This window comes from Euprymna scolopes, chromosome 14 (assembly GCF_053919585.1).
Source record: "Euprymna scolopes isolate OS-2025 chromosome 14, ASM5391958v1, whole genome shotgun sequence".
Lineage (NCBI taxonomy): Eukaryota > Metazoa > Mollusca > Cephalopoda > Sepiida > Sepiolidae > Euprymna > Euprymna scolopes.
In genome coordinates this window covers 51,264,529-51,278,170 of record NC_136495.1, presented here as the reverse complement: position 1 = coordinate 51,278,170, position 13,642 = coordinate 51,264,529, and the positions used below count along the sequence as shown (strand labels likewise).

The following is a 13,642-nucleotide window of genomic DNA, read 5'->3' as shown; positions in this document are numbered from 1 at the left end:
AGATTTGAATTCATATAATAAATATATGTTAATGAAAGTATAAAAATATCAGAAAAAACGTAATAAAAAAAAGAGTACATGCACAGGGAAGATATAGGCATGAGAGAAAAAGTGAAGGAACTGGTTTGCTTTGTTACCACTTCTGGTAGTGCTACGTCGGAAGTTAGGAAGTATGTTAGCTGACTATAATCCTTTAGTTTTTAGTATAGCGGCTGGATACATTGTATCTTATTCAACCATGCAACACTCTGAAAAGTTGAGGGGGGAGGTTCAATTGTGATTTGTGAGGCCAGATGTCATGTAAAATGTGGTCAAAAAGGTTCTCTGATAACCAGACCTGAATCTTTTATCTGATGTGACAAGGTGCTGAATCTTGCTGCAGCTACCTGGTTAATCTAGGGTTTCATAACCTTGCTTAGAATGCTGGGAACAAGTGTAGGTGGGATGTAATCTTCAGCAATGAATTCTCATATTTTTCTCTCAGATGTCACCTCATAGTCAATTCTTCAACTTTTAAATTGATAAAAACTGAGGAAATCTTTGGAATCTCTTTACTTGTTCTTCTGATACAAATTCCAAAGAGAACTCATGCCTCTTTCAAAAATATGGAGGTTCAAAATTATCCATATCAATTATTCTGCAAAAAGAAAAGTTAATATAATTACTATTTTCATGAAGAAAAGACTTTAAAGAAAAGTAAAAAAAAAAAAAAAAAAATAAAAAAATAACATTACGTGCAGTTAGTATTTTAAAATTAAAAACACATCCTCTGCAGTCTGTAAAATAAAAAACACAAATACTAAAATTTGCAACATCATATCTAACGAACACATTTGTATTCAATTTTATGGAAAGTTTAAATTTGGGAATCAGTAAAAAAAAAATAAATTTAAATATTTTAGTTTTTACTCGTAAAATTTTATTTCTTTAAATTTAATTTAAAACTCAAATGTCATTTGAATTGTAAATATATATTTAAATAATAATAATCTTCTCTATATAAATAAAATGAACTCATTTTTTCCCGTCCGACTTTGACCATAATAGGATTAAAAAATCATGAAATTACATACAAATGTAATGCATACAGACTGTAGCACATTATCTGAGGTTTGCTATAGGCCTATTACCTCTACAGTTCCTCGACAATGGTACATTCCTATATTTTTTCCGGTGAGAGTCCACTGCCAAAATCACTTAGATTCAATGGAAGTTGCGACATCTTTTCCCTCTATTAGATTCCTCCTTTTCCCTCTCCCCATTTACACCACAGCAGATGCATTCACAAGGAACAGTACGAGGAAACACACCGGTTTGGAAATCGTACTAGGTTAATTATGCCTTTTTACTTTTTTTCCCTGATTAATGCTTTCTGTTTTTTCCATAATAAAATAGAAATTAAAAACAAAAAACATGAAAATGCGATTACTTTTATTGTTTTCCTTTTGCGTTTTTTCCGTTAGTGTAGGATGCAATCTGCGAGACTAACCGGATTTTATATCCGGTTTGAACGATGAAATCTAACTATGACCTTTATTTATTAATACTTTCAACTCAACACTCACTGCAGAATTGATATTTGACCTAATTCACTTTTCAGTTAATACATCACGTTTTTTTTTTGTTTTGTTTGGGGGGTGGGGGGAGCTTTCGCCTCAATGATTCCAGTCAAATACAGAAGGGTGCAAATGTAAGTATACAGTTATAAAAGAAGACTCATGCAATACTCTGTCCATTTAAATACAAATAAATGTAGCAAATATATATAATAACATGATCGGACTTGATCTAACAGCTATTTCAACAATTTGCTATCAGTATTCACAAATTCTTGAAATTCATGCATACTCTGAACACAAATGTCTTCATCAGCATTCATTTCTTCAGAAAATGGCAAAGTGAACAAAGTCGTCATCAATGCAGTTTAGCTTGCATGTGAAAACTCAATTCTCAAAGCTTCTTCAAAAAAAGTTTGTTGGAGTTGAATCAAGTAAGTGTGGTGGCTAGTTGACTGCTTCTCAACATCTGATCTGTCTGTGGGGAAATTCTTTATAAAGTAGTGTACACCCAGAAGTGCAACGTTTGTTGGCACCTTATCTTGCTGATAGTAGAAACGGGCATCTTCATATCATACATGTACCTGTGGTATTATTGTATCATTTACACAATTTAATTGATAGTTTGGTATAGAACAATGGGTGTGTATACCTACTTTTGCCACCTCTGTATATTAATTTTCTGTGAGACTGCTAACCTATAATAATTCTCATTCTGGCTTTTAGGCAAAAACTCTCCAAATTGCATGGAGTTTTTCTTTTTGAAAAGGACTTGATAATCTCAAAAATCAAACAAAAAATAATAAAATATGACACCATAATACGATACACTACCGTTGGTAAATAAATGATCTAATTCAAAATTATTATTTCATCTGTTTATCTTTGCCACATGTGATTTCCTATCAATCTTCAACGAATTGCCTTGTATCATCCAAAAATTAAAAAAAATCAATTTACACAGTATACTTCAAACAAACTACATCTTTTTATGTTCAAATGTTTTTTTTTTTGTTTTGCTTTGTTTTGTACTAATCAATACATGTAATGCCTTTTTGTGTGTATGTTTTTCTTTTTTTTTTTTAATTTTTTAACATCAATTCTTCTAGGTATCATACCACAGTTGTTTTCCCGCCTGAGCCACCCAGAATCTTATGTCCGTCAAAGTGTATCAGATCTACTTTGCCGGGTGGCAGAAGATGCACCCCATTTAATTGTCTACCCCGCTGTGGTCGGATGTTCAGTCATCAAGATAGATGCCAAAGAGAGCAACAGAGATGGTACGTTCCTTAACAATTTTGATGCTAGTTAAACTATAGTCAACAAATCGATTTTAAACAAAAACAATATTGTAAACTTAACTGTCATGTCGAAAATAGTAAAATATCCAAAAATCATGAAAATTCACTGAGTAGAACAAATGCTTATTGTGTTTTTAGTAAAAAAAAAAAGTCTATCACTATAGACAACAAATATTGCTGCCATGACACAAGTAATCTAAAATATTCCTTTTGATGTTATATCCTCTGTGTTTAGCCCCCTACTGCCTACTTTATAACGCCCAAGAAAAATGCAATTTTACCCAATTTTCTGTAAAAATTACTTTTCACTAAAATAAATTTCTACTCAATGATTTTCCATATTTTTTTGGATATATTACTATTTTCGGCATGACAGTTCAGTATGTAATATTGTTTTTTTGCTTAAAACAACATATTTAAAAAAAAAAATCTGTTGACTGTGTCTTAACAAACACCACAACTTTAGTTTAACAGAATAGATAACAAATGACTTTTTATTTGCTCTAATTCGATCGAACATTCTCTTAAAATATTAATGCTTTAATTCATCTTTGTTTTTGAAAAAAGGAATGTTTAAATATTTTAGTGGGGGCAGAGGCATCTATATATATATATATATATATCTATATATATATAAAAAAGGCAAATGCGGCAGCGCATTTTTGCATGTCCAAAAAAGGCTTTTTTTGCCGGGGTTCCCGGGGAGGGGGGGGTTACTATCGCTTAGAAGTGTTTATATACCCCCTAGATAATAATATCTAGGATTTGGGAACGCGCGTCACGCCTAGATTTATTTACAGCGACTTTTAAAAATTATTGCTATTTTGGCTTTTGTTGATTCGGCTTTTTTGTATAAAAGCGAAACTAATTCGAAGCTTACTGTATTGTTCCTGGCGCGATTCCCGGGAACGTCCAGAAAGCAATCAGCTTTGATCAATGCAGGGGAAACTCCTTATATCAGACAATTGCTATTCAATTTGGACAATCCTCTTTTTATGGGAAGCTGGTTTCCCCCCCCAACATCTTGGGGAAACAAAACCAGCCAAAGTTAGGTAAACAAACCCCAAAAAACTGCCCCGCAGTAAAAGTTAACTCCGCTACTTCTATTTGACCTCATTAAGTCATTAAGTGTGGGCACCTGTCAATTCTGTTTCTACTTAAATAAATTCAAACGTGTTTCAGTTACTCTTTCTTGCTGGCCAAGCGGTTAACGTGTCAGGTTTTTTTCACACTTTATTTTCCAACTTCACCTCTTCGGGTTCGATCCTACTTACCTACCAAAAATTTTTTTTTTAAGCCCCTCCCAACACAAACACCCGAGCAACGATTTTTTTAAGAAGTTTTAACATTGTTTTTTTTTATACAATATTTAAGCAGGGTTATTACTTCACTTATTCTTTTATTTTGATTTAACCCCCCCCCCCCCCCCCCTCACCAAATGCACACCTCTAAACACCCGGACAATGCCGGATACCCCTGCTAGTCTAATATATAAAATGTTAGCTCAATTTTCAAAGTTGGACCTAAATAACATTTTATCTGACAAATCAAATGTAGTTCACTGCAGTTTAAAAATTTTTTAAATCTTATCTAGTAGTTTTCTTATATGCAAAAATTTGTAAATAATTACATTAAAAAATCAGCTATAGTGATTAACTCTTTATTTCTTTTTATTAAGATTTGCTTTGCTTTTTATTGAACGCTTAAGTTTTCTCATTCTTAAAAAAGCCAAGATTTTGTAACACAGACATCTTTTTTCTTACCTTTTGCTGTATTATTAAATCAAAACTAGCTTCATTTTTACCTTTAGATACTAAACATAACAAAAAGTATCATTATAGAACATAGAAGTATGATAATAAAAAAAAATGAACCTAATAGATCTCAGGGTCCTGGATATGACCTTAAACTATATCCAGTGGTGAGGCCCCAGCTTGCGGGCTTTGGGGAGTGTGGAGCCACCCTTTAATTGCCATTGCTCCCAGGTCCGCTCTGACCCGGAGTGGTAGTACCTGTTAGGGTCCCAACTATGGGTTAAATAGAAACCGACTTGAAAACAACAAATATATTCTATTAAAAAATTTTTCTTCAAAATCTTTGGATTCGGCATTAAATAACCTGAAAAGGGCTGATATGCCGTAAAACAAAAACAACCAACCAACGAATAGATCTCAGATAATGCTTTGTCAGTACAGCTAGTGATTGATTATAATATGCAATCATTATCAGAACTGTCGATTTGAGGCTTTGAATCAACGTTCTCTCATCTTCAGTGACATTGTATACTAACTTGACAATGTTTTGGTGGTATTTTTTGCTTTCAGTGAATTTTCAAATTTTCTATCTATAGTTTCATTGGTTGTTAAGTTCTTCAAAGAGAAGGTGAATTATTTCTTCCTTGTTTTTTGAATGTCTTGATTCAGCATTGTGACTATGCTGGTTTGGACTTTTGGGAAATAAGTCTTTTGTAAAAAAGAAAACATGACTTTGTTTGCTGGATATTCTGAACCCATCCATAAAATCTGTCGTAGCAATTTCCATCTATCTTTTAAAATGAGCAAAAGCAAATGAGATTCTAGACCTCTTGGTTTTACAGGTTCTTCTTTGAAATGTTATTAGGATACCTTTTCCATATCAGAATTTGCACCTATCGGCTGTTCTTTCTTCATTATACGCCAAGTTCTGCATTTAACCAAAACAATATTATACAGTTTTAATCTTCAGATATTCTGTCTCTCCTTATCCATACTTTAGTCTAGCAATATATAATTTAATATACATGTTTATATTTTTCTAACATCTACTGGTGCTACCAGATCAGGCTGTCTTTTGGCTTCCTGAGACAAAATGCACCTACATTAAATTTCTGTTTTTGTTTTCTATCCTCTTTTGTAAAACTTAAATATGTTCTACAAAAACAAAAACAACAGCCCCCCCTCCCCCCACGTTCTTTTTTTTTTCTCTTTTCTTTTTGTCATTTCACCCGTACTTCCCTACTGATTCCCTAACTTAAAAATACCAATCAAAATAATAAAAACAATCAAACTAAAATCCATAAATAAATATTTAAAGAAAACAACTGGAAATATGTGGAAGGTGCGGAGAAAATGACAATCATACCAACTGTCAAAAAACTCCCAAATGTGCCAACTGTAAAGAAAATCACAGTGCCTACTCCAAAGACTGTGAAATTTGGAAAAAAGAAAAAGAAATTACCAAAATTAAATACACACTAAACGTCACCTACCCAGAAGCAAGGAAAAAAGTTGAAACAATCAAATATTCAGAAATAACAAAAAAGAATACTCCTAATACTAATAAGCAAAACGACAATTATCACACAACAAACTTAGATATTAAAATCCAAGACCTCACTGATCAAATCAAAATATTGACAAACACAATTGAAGAAATGAAAAAAATAAATATGAACAAAACCTCACTGGAACCAAAAACCCAAACACCACATCCAATAGAAACAACCCCTTTAGCCGAAAAAGAAAACAAAAAAAAGCAAACACCAAAAAATATACCAGAGGAAAAAAGAAACAAAATAGCAGAAAAAAAAATTCAACAGACAGGTCATGTTCACTTTCCAGGCCAAAAGACACTCCCCTGGGTGTTCAGAAAGAGGTAGACATGTCGAAGGATTCCTCGGAAAGAAGAGGCCGGCGGAACAGTGAAACGACCTCCGTGGCGCATGAACCTAAACTCCCCAACACACCACAACCACGACTACGCTCACAATCCAAAAGTAGAGATAAACAAAAAAACACTGTGCCTCTAGGACTCGAAAACCAAGAAGTCATGAAGACTGAGGAATCAAGATATTCCTCTTACCCCATGAACCTATAAATGACAATAAACAGGAAAAAAAAAAAAAAAATAAAAACAATACCTATGCAAAACCTTACAAATCATAACAAAACAACATTCCTACAATGGAACTGCAGAGGACTAAAACCTAATCATGAAGAAATACTAGAAATCATCAACAAATAAAACCCAGCAGCAATATATGTCCACAAGAAACACTACTCAAAGAAAATCACAACTACAAATTCAAAGAATATAACATGTACAACAAAACACACAACAAACAGAGCAATCGGAGGAGTGTCCATACTAATTAAAAATACTATACATCACACAATCCTCCAATTAAACACTGAACTACAAGCAATAGCACTAACAGCTAACCTACACCCCAAAATCACAATCTGCTCCATATACATTCCACCAAATCAGCCAATAAAAAAAAAAGAAATAGACATGCTAATTAACCAACTCCCAACCCCTTTTATAATAATGGGAGATTTTAATGCACACAGCGACCATTGGGGAAGTAATCAAAACAACAACAAAGGCAATATAATAAATGAAATCCTAAATACAACAAACCTATGTATACTAAACAATGGTAAAAATACCTACATGCATCCAGCCAATGGATCCATGTCTGCAATAGACTTGACAATATGTACTCCATCCATTTATATGGACTTCCATTGGTATGTACTAGAAGACCAACACAGAAGTGATCACTATCCCATCATACTTAAAAGTAATCAAAAAATACCGGAAGAAAAAGTCCCAAAATGGAAATTACACAAAGCCAACTGGGAAACATTTACCAGTCTATGCAGAACAGAATTAAACACTAACATTCTAAATAAAGAAGAATCACTAAAACATTTCACACAAACCTTAAACAATATTGCCACCAAAACAATACCCAAAACTTCAACAAACCCCACAAAAAAATCAAACCCTTGGTTTAATGAAACCTGCAAAAAAGCTGTCAAAGAAAGGGGAAAAAACACTTAAAAAATTCAAACAAAACCCTACAACAATTAACTTACAAAAATATAGAGAGATACATGCCAAAGCACGATACACCATAAAACAAAGCAAAAAAACATCCTGGAAAAACAATATTTCACAGCTAAACAACCAAACATCAACTAAAAAAACATGGAATATAATAAAGAAAATAGCTGGAAAAGAAACACAAAATACCACAAACTATTTAATTAAAACTGATGGAACAAAATGCATAAACAAAAAAGAAATAACTAATTTACTAGCTGAAGAATTCTACAAAAACTCATCAAATAAACAGTATTCAACATCATTCCAAATTCATAAAGAAACGGCAGAAAGAGAAAAACTTAATTTTACAACTAATAACAAAGAAACATACAACATACTATTCAACATAAAAGAACTAAAAAGTGCAATAAACAAAAGCAGAAATACAACTCCAGACCCAGACGATATATATTACCAATTCCTAAAGCAACTACCAATAGCAATACACATGAAAAAATTGAAATAGCTTAAAATATTTCAATATTGGTATACATAGAAAGAGCTTGATGAGCTAAGAAAGAATCTTTTTAAATTTTTAAACTCTGATTAAAATTAAGGAAGTTATGAATATTTTTGTACCTCACACGTTTGGATATTTTCCCCTCTTTAAGACCATATGCGTTTCGTTACATTTTTTACACTACTTTTTAGTAAAAATGTCATATGTTTGTTAAAACACAATACTAAGCAATGAAAATTACCATATAAGTGTATTTTTGTACAAGGAATGAGAATATGCAACTGAAAATCTCCCAAAGTTCATGGTTTCCAAATAATCTGCAGTAAATGTGCATAAATATGCTGCAATTCCTTAAAAATGCCATGTATCCATAAACAGAAAAGAAGTTGGAGAACTCAAAAGTTGAATTGTAATGTGCTTAATGTAAAAAGAAATCTTGAATCTAAACATAGGACCATTTAAAAATGAATATATTGCAATATTTCTTTGGTATTATTGTAGATTAACACCTTCTGTTTAACCCCACCCAACCCCTTCTGACCTTCCCTGCCTCCAAAATGTGATTCTACCTTTTTAGGCAATTATGTATGAAATGCCATGAAAAACTTTAATGAAAGATAAACAAATTATTTTAGAATTTAATGTAAAATAATTCCCCATTACAGGTCATTCTAGCATTTCAGGGCAGTTAACTGGGTTTTTTTATGGGAGATAAATCCTGTATGCTTTTTTTTTTATTTTTTAAAGACGATTATGTGTGGTTTTAAGAGGGTTTCTATGCAATGAGAATATGGGGAGGGTTGCCATTCGGACTTTGAATTAATTGTAGGGCTCAGGAAAATTATGTGTGAACATACTGAAGACTTGACAGAAACAAAAACAACAAAAACAATATTAGATAGGGGCGGTTAGTTTCACAAAAATTTAATGTAAAATAATTCACCATTTCCAGGCTATTCTAGCATTTTAGGACAGTTAACCAATTTATTTTTATGTGCATTTTTCTTTAAGGAAGGATCTATTTTTTGTTTGTTTGTTTTAGATGCTTGTATGTGGCTTACAGAGGTATTTTGTTGGAGAGGGAGCTTGCCACTCGAACTTAGTGTTATTGTTAGGGCTAAAGAGTGTTTTAGGAGACTTGCCACACATAACTGGGGTTAGAGGTGAGGTTAAGAGAGCTTTCTTTTTTTTCAAAGAGAGCGTTCATCATTCATATTTACTGTTAGTGGTTCATAATTATTGGCTTTTGAAAATGTTATGAATTAAATTCGGAATATCACATTACTATTAAATATGTAAACTTATGTAAATAAGGATGTGAAACTTTACAAGAATTAGGACAAACAGACAAAAATAAATTTTATTTAAAACAAGTGACAGTACTCTATCAGAAAATGTGACTTTTGGTAAAGTACCAAGTATTTTTTGCCCACTTATTTAAATATCAAAAACTTTTTACTGAAGCTGACAAATTTTTCTTCAACTTGCATATATTCTTTTAAAACATACAATCTGCCCCCTGACACAGGTGTTGGTACATCAACAACAGATAAAATAAATTTTATTTTAATCACTGCAATATCTGATTGAGAGGACCATATAAAAACCCCAGGAGAAATATAAATATCTTATAGAAAGTTATATATATATAATGTGTGTGTGTATTCGACAGGTAAATAAGTCAGCAAATGTTATATTTAGTTTTAATTTAATAAGAAACTGCGTTACGAAATTTCAAAGAAAATTCTATAAATTTGTTGATTTCTATTTTTGAGGTTGAAAGTGTTTATTCCATGGGCCATTTATACTACGCTGGAGCAGGTGGTAAAAATACCTTTTGCTTAATAAGTAGAAAAAAAAATAACGGGGTTTGTATTACTGTACACATAGATTCGAAAAAGTTATCAAAAAGCAAATACATAACAAATGTTATCAAAGGCAAGATAAGTTACTTTTCTACCTAACTGGATATGTTTTTAGTGTTTTTATTTAATGTAACATGTCTATTCAGCTTGAAAAACATAAAGTGCTTACCGATGTATTGGAAAGTTAAAAATGGCGGCCGACTATCTCTTTCACACAGTAAGTTTGGGAAAATGAGTTAAAAATAAAAAACTAGACAAAATACTGTTAAAAACCCACCGAATGTATATCCGCCTATGTCACGATAACATATATTGAGTGAGTTTCTAACAGTATTTTGTCTGGTTTTTTATTTATAACTCATTTTCCCAAACTTACTGCCTCAAAGAGAGAGTCGGCCACCATTTTAAATTTTCGAATACGTACATCAGTAAACACTGTTTTTCGAGCTGAATAAACATGTTACATTAAATATAAACACTAAAAACATATCCAGTTAGGTAGAAAAGTAACTTATCTTGCCTTTGATAACATTTATTTGTTATATATTTGTTTTTTGACAACTTTTTCAAATTTATGTGTATAGTAATACAAACAAGATTTTCATACATCTTTTGATTTTGAAAAAACATTTGTGGCTGTTCGCAGTAAAACATTGTTTTAATTCGCTGTTCAAAACTAATGCAATGAATAAAAGTGCACGCAAGCTATATATCTACAAAAGTTAATTTGATCAGAAATGTGATTGTTGTTATTACACATTCTGAAAACCGAATAGTTCTAAACTAATGTTATTCTGATAACAAAATAGCTCTAATTAAACATATCAGAACATTTATATTCATATTTTCATGTTTTTCTTAATTCGTTCGTGAATAAAAATTAAAGAATGCGTGTTTTTTATACTGTGCTATGACTAATACTACAGCTGCTGCTGCTAACTTAATTTGACCAAACTTGAGAAATAGAAACATTTTTTTTTTTTTCGAGTAGGTCCTTTTAAATTATTATCAATTACCGTGGTCCTACTCAACATAGAATAATACTTTTAATTGATAAAGATAGTAAAAAGAATGATTTACTTACTAGTGGGTGTCTGATGAAATTTTTTTTCAAAATGTTCGATACTCATCATATTAAAGTTTATTTTTAACACGACAAAAAAAAAGAAATGGTCAAAAATATTTCGGACACTTGATAATATTAAGATTAACACCTCTTCTGATTGGTTCCCAAATTTCATGACAAAATTCTTCATGCAATCATGGTACGGGCCTTTAGAAAACAGGGAGGGTCATTATAAAACCTTACCGAAAATACCATTTTATGACGTTCACATTTTTATCACTTTATTTGCTTAAAACTCTTAAAATATATAATGTACATTCATATTTATTAATTCATTTGAAAGTATATTCATTTCCAAACAAAACAGTAGTAATTTGAAGACTTGAAGTGCTTTGGTTTGAAAAATATGGCTATTTTAGTAGAACTACCTTGAAATCTGTGATTATCCAAAGCGTTTTTTTTTTTTGTCCATGTGTATTACTACTACCAAAATCATCTTTAAAACTATTAATTAACATATATAACAAAATATGGAATACAGGAGAAATACCAAAATCCTGGTTTGAATCAACCATCATACCAATTGCCAAACCAAATAAAAATGCAAGTAACCCAACCAGTTACAGACCCATAGCCCTAACCAGCTGTCTCTCCAAAACTATGGAAAGAATGATAAATAACCGCTTAATGTGGTACCTGGAAAAAAACAATCTCTTATCAAAATATCAGAGTGGATATAGACAAAAACAAAGCACAAACGACCAAATAGCATGACTAGAATAATTTATTAGAGACGGTTTTGTACGCGGACACCACGTGGTGGCAGTCTTTTTTGACATCCAAAAAGTCTACGATACAACCTGGAAATATGGAATTCTAAGAGACATACATGGAATATGGGGATAAGAGGAAATATGGAAATATTTATACAAAACTTTGTCTCAAAGATATTACAAAGTACGACAAGGAAACACACTATCAGATCAATACGAGCAAGAAGCAGGAGTGCCACAAGGTAGTATATTATCCACCACCTTATTCTTAATTAAAATAAATGAAATTACACAAATTGTTGACACATAATTTGAAAGATCATTATTTGTAGATGACTTTTCAATTGCATATTCTGCATTAAATATAACAATTGAAAGAAAGATGCAGCAATGCTTAAACGAAATAGAAAACTGGATCGATAAAAATGGATTCAAGTTGGCACAAAACAAAACTGTCTGTATTCATTTCTGCAGAAAACAAAAATATCATCTGGACCCAGAACTACAAATAGAAGGAAACGCAATCCCAATAGCACAACACACAAAATTTCTAGGTATCACACTGGACAATAAACTTAATTTCAATATGCATATCACTAACTTAAAGCAAAAATGCAAAAAGGCAATGAAAATATTAAAAGTAATATCAAAAATAGACTGAGGAGCAGACCAAGACACAATGTTAAAAATATACCAGGCACACATAAGATCAAAATTAGATTATGGATGCATCACATATAGCTCTACCTGTAAATCCTATCTCCAAAAATTAATAACAATACAAAATCAAGGATTAAGACTTAGTCTGGGAGCATATCAAACATCACCCATGGAAAGCCTATACATAGAAGCCAATGAACCCCCTCTACATTTAAGATGGCAGAAATTAATAACACAATATGCAATAAAACTACAAAGTGATCCAAACAACCCAACATATGAAAAAACCTTCAACCTACAATATACAAACTTTTATACCAGCAAACAAAAAAACATACCTTCTTTCGGATATCGCATCAAAGAAATATTAACTCAAATTAACGAAAACCCTAATAACATAGTCACACACACAGTAAGCAACAAACCACCATGGACTTTGAAAGATCCAAGCACTTATCTGACTTTTACTAAATACCAAAAATACAATACCAACAACTTAATAAATAAAAGCCACTTCGGCGAACTCAGAGAAAAGTACCTACAACACAAAGAAATATACACTGATGGAGCCAAAACAAAAAAAGGAACAGGTGTGGCATATACAGATGGACAGAACCATCGCCAAATAAGACTTCCCATCGACGCATCAATATACACAGCAGAACTACAAGCAGTCAAAATGGCACTTGAATTAAGAACAACAATAAGAAAAAATTCATTATATATACCAATTCTTTGTCATGCATCTTAGCTTTAAGAGGAGAAGAATTAGAGCATCCTTATATATTAGATATAATGAACAAATACAATGAAATTATTGAGAAAGGAAAAGAAATAATCTTAGCCTGGTTACCAAGTCATGTTGGTATTCCAGGTAATGAAGAAGTTGAAAAATTGACCTAAGAAGCCATTAGCAAAAATATAATAAACATCAAAATACCATACACAGATTTCAACAGAAAAATAAGGGAATATGACAAAAATAAATGGCCAACAGAATGGGACACATATACCCAAAACAAACTACACAAACACCAACCCATAATAAAACAAAAAAACAAAACAACAAAAGGACGAAGAGAAAATATC

At 31.8% G+C, this 13,642-nt stretch overlaps 1 protein-coding gene across 2 annotated transcripts in view; it reads left to right on the top strand.

Annotated features, from left to right (window-relative positions):
- The window catches only part of LOC145292997 (serine/threonine-protein kinase SMG1-like), a 245,574-nt gene that overhangs the window by 126,231 nt on the left and 105,701 nt on the right, over positions 1-13,642 (top strand). For both annotated transcript variants that reach the window (XM_080139251.1, XM_080139250.1), the window contains exon 38: positions 2,666-2,836. In XM_080139251.1, coding sequence (XP_079995377.1) covers positions 2,666-2,836 — 171 coding nt within the window. The remainder of the gene's footprint in view (positions 1-2,665; positions 2,837-13,642) is intronic.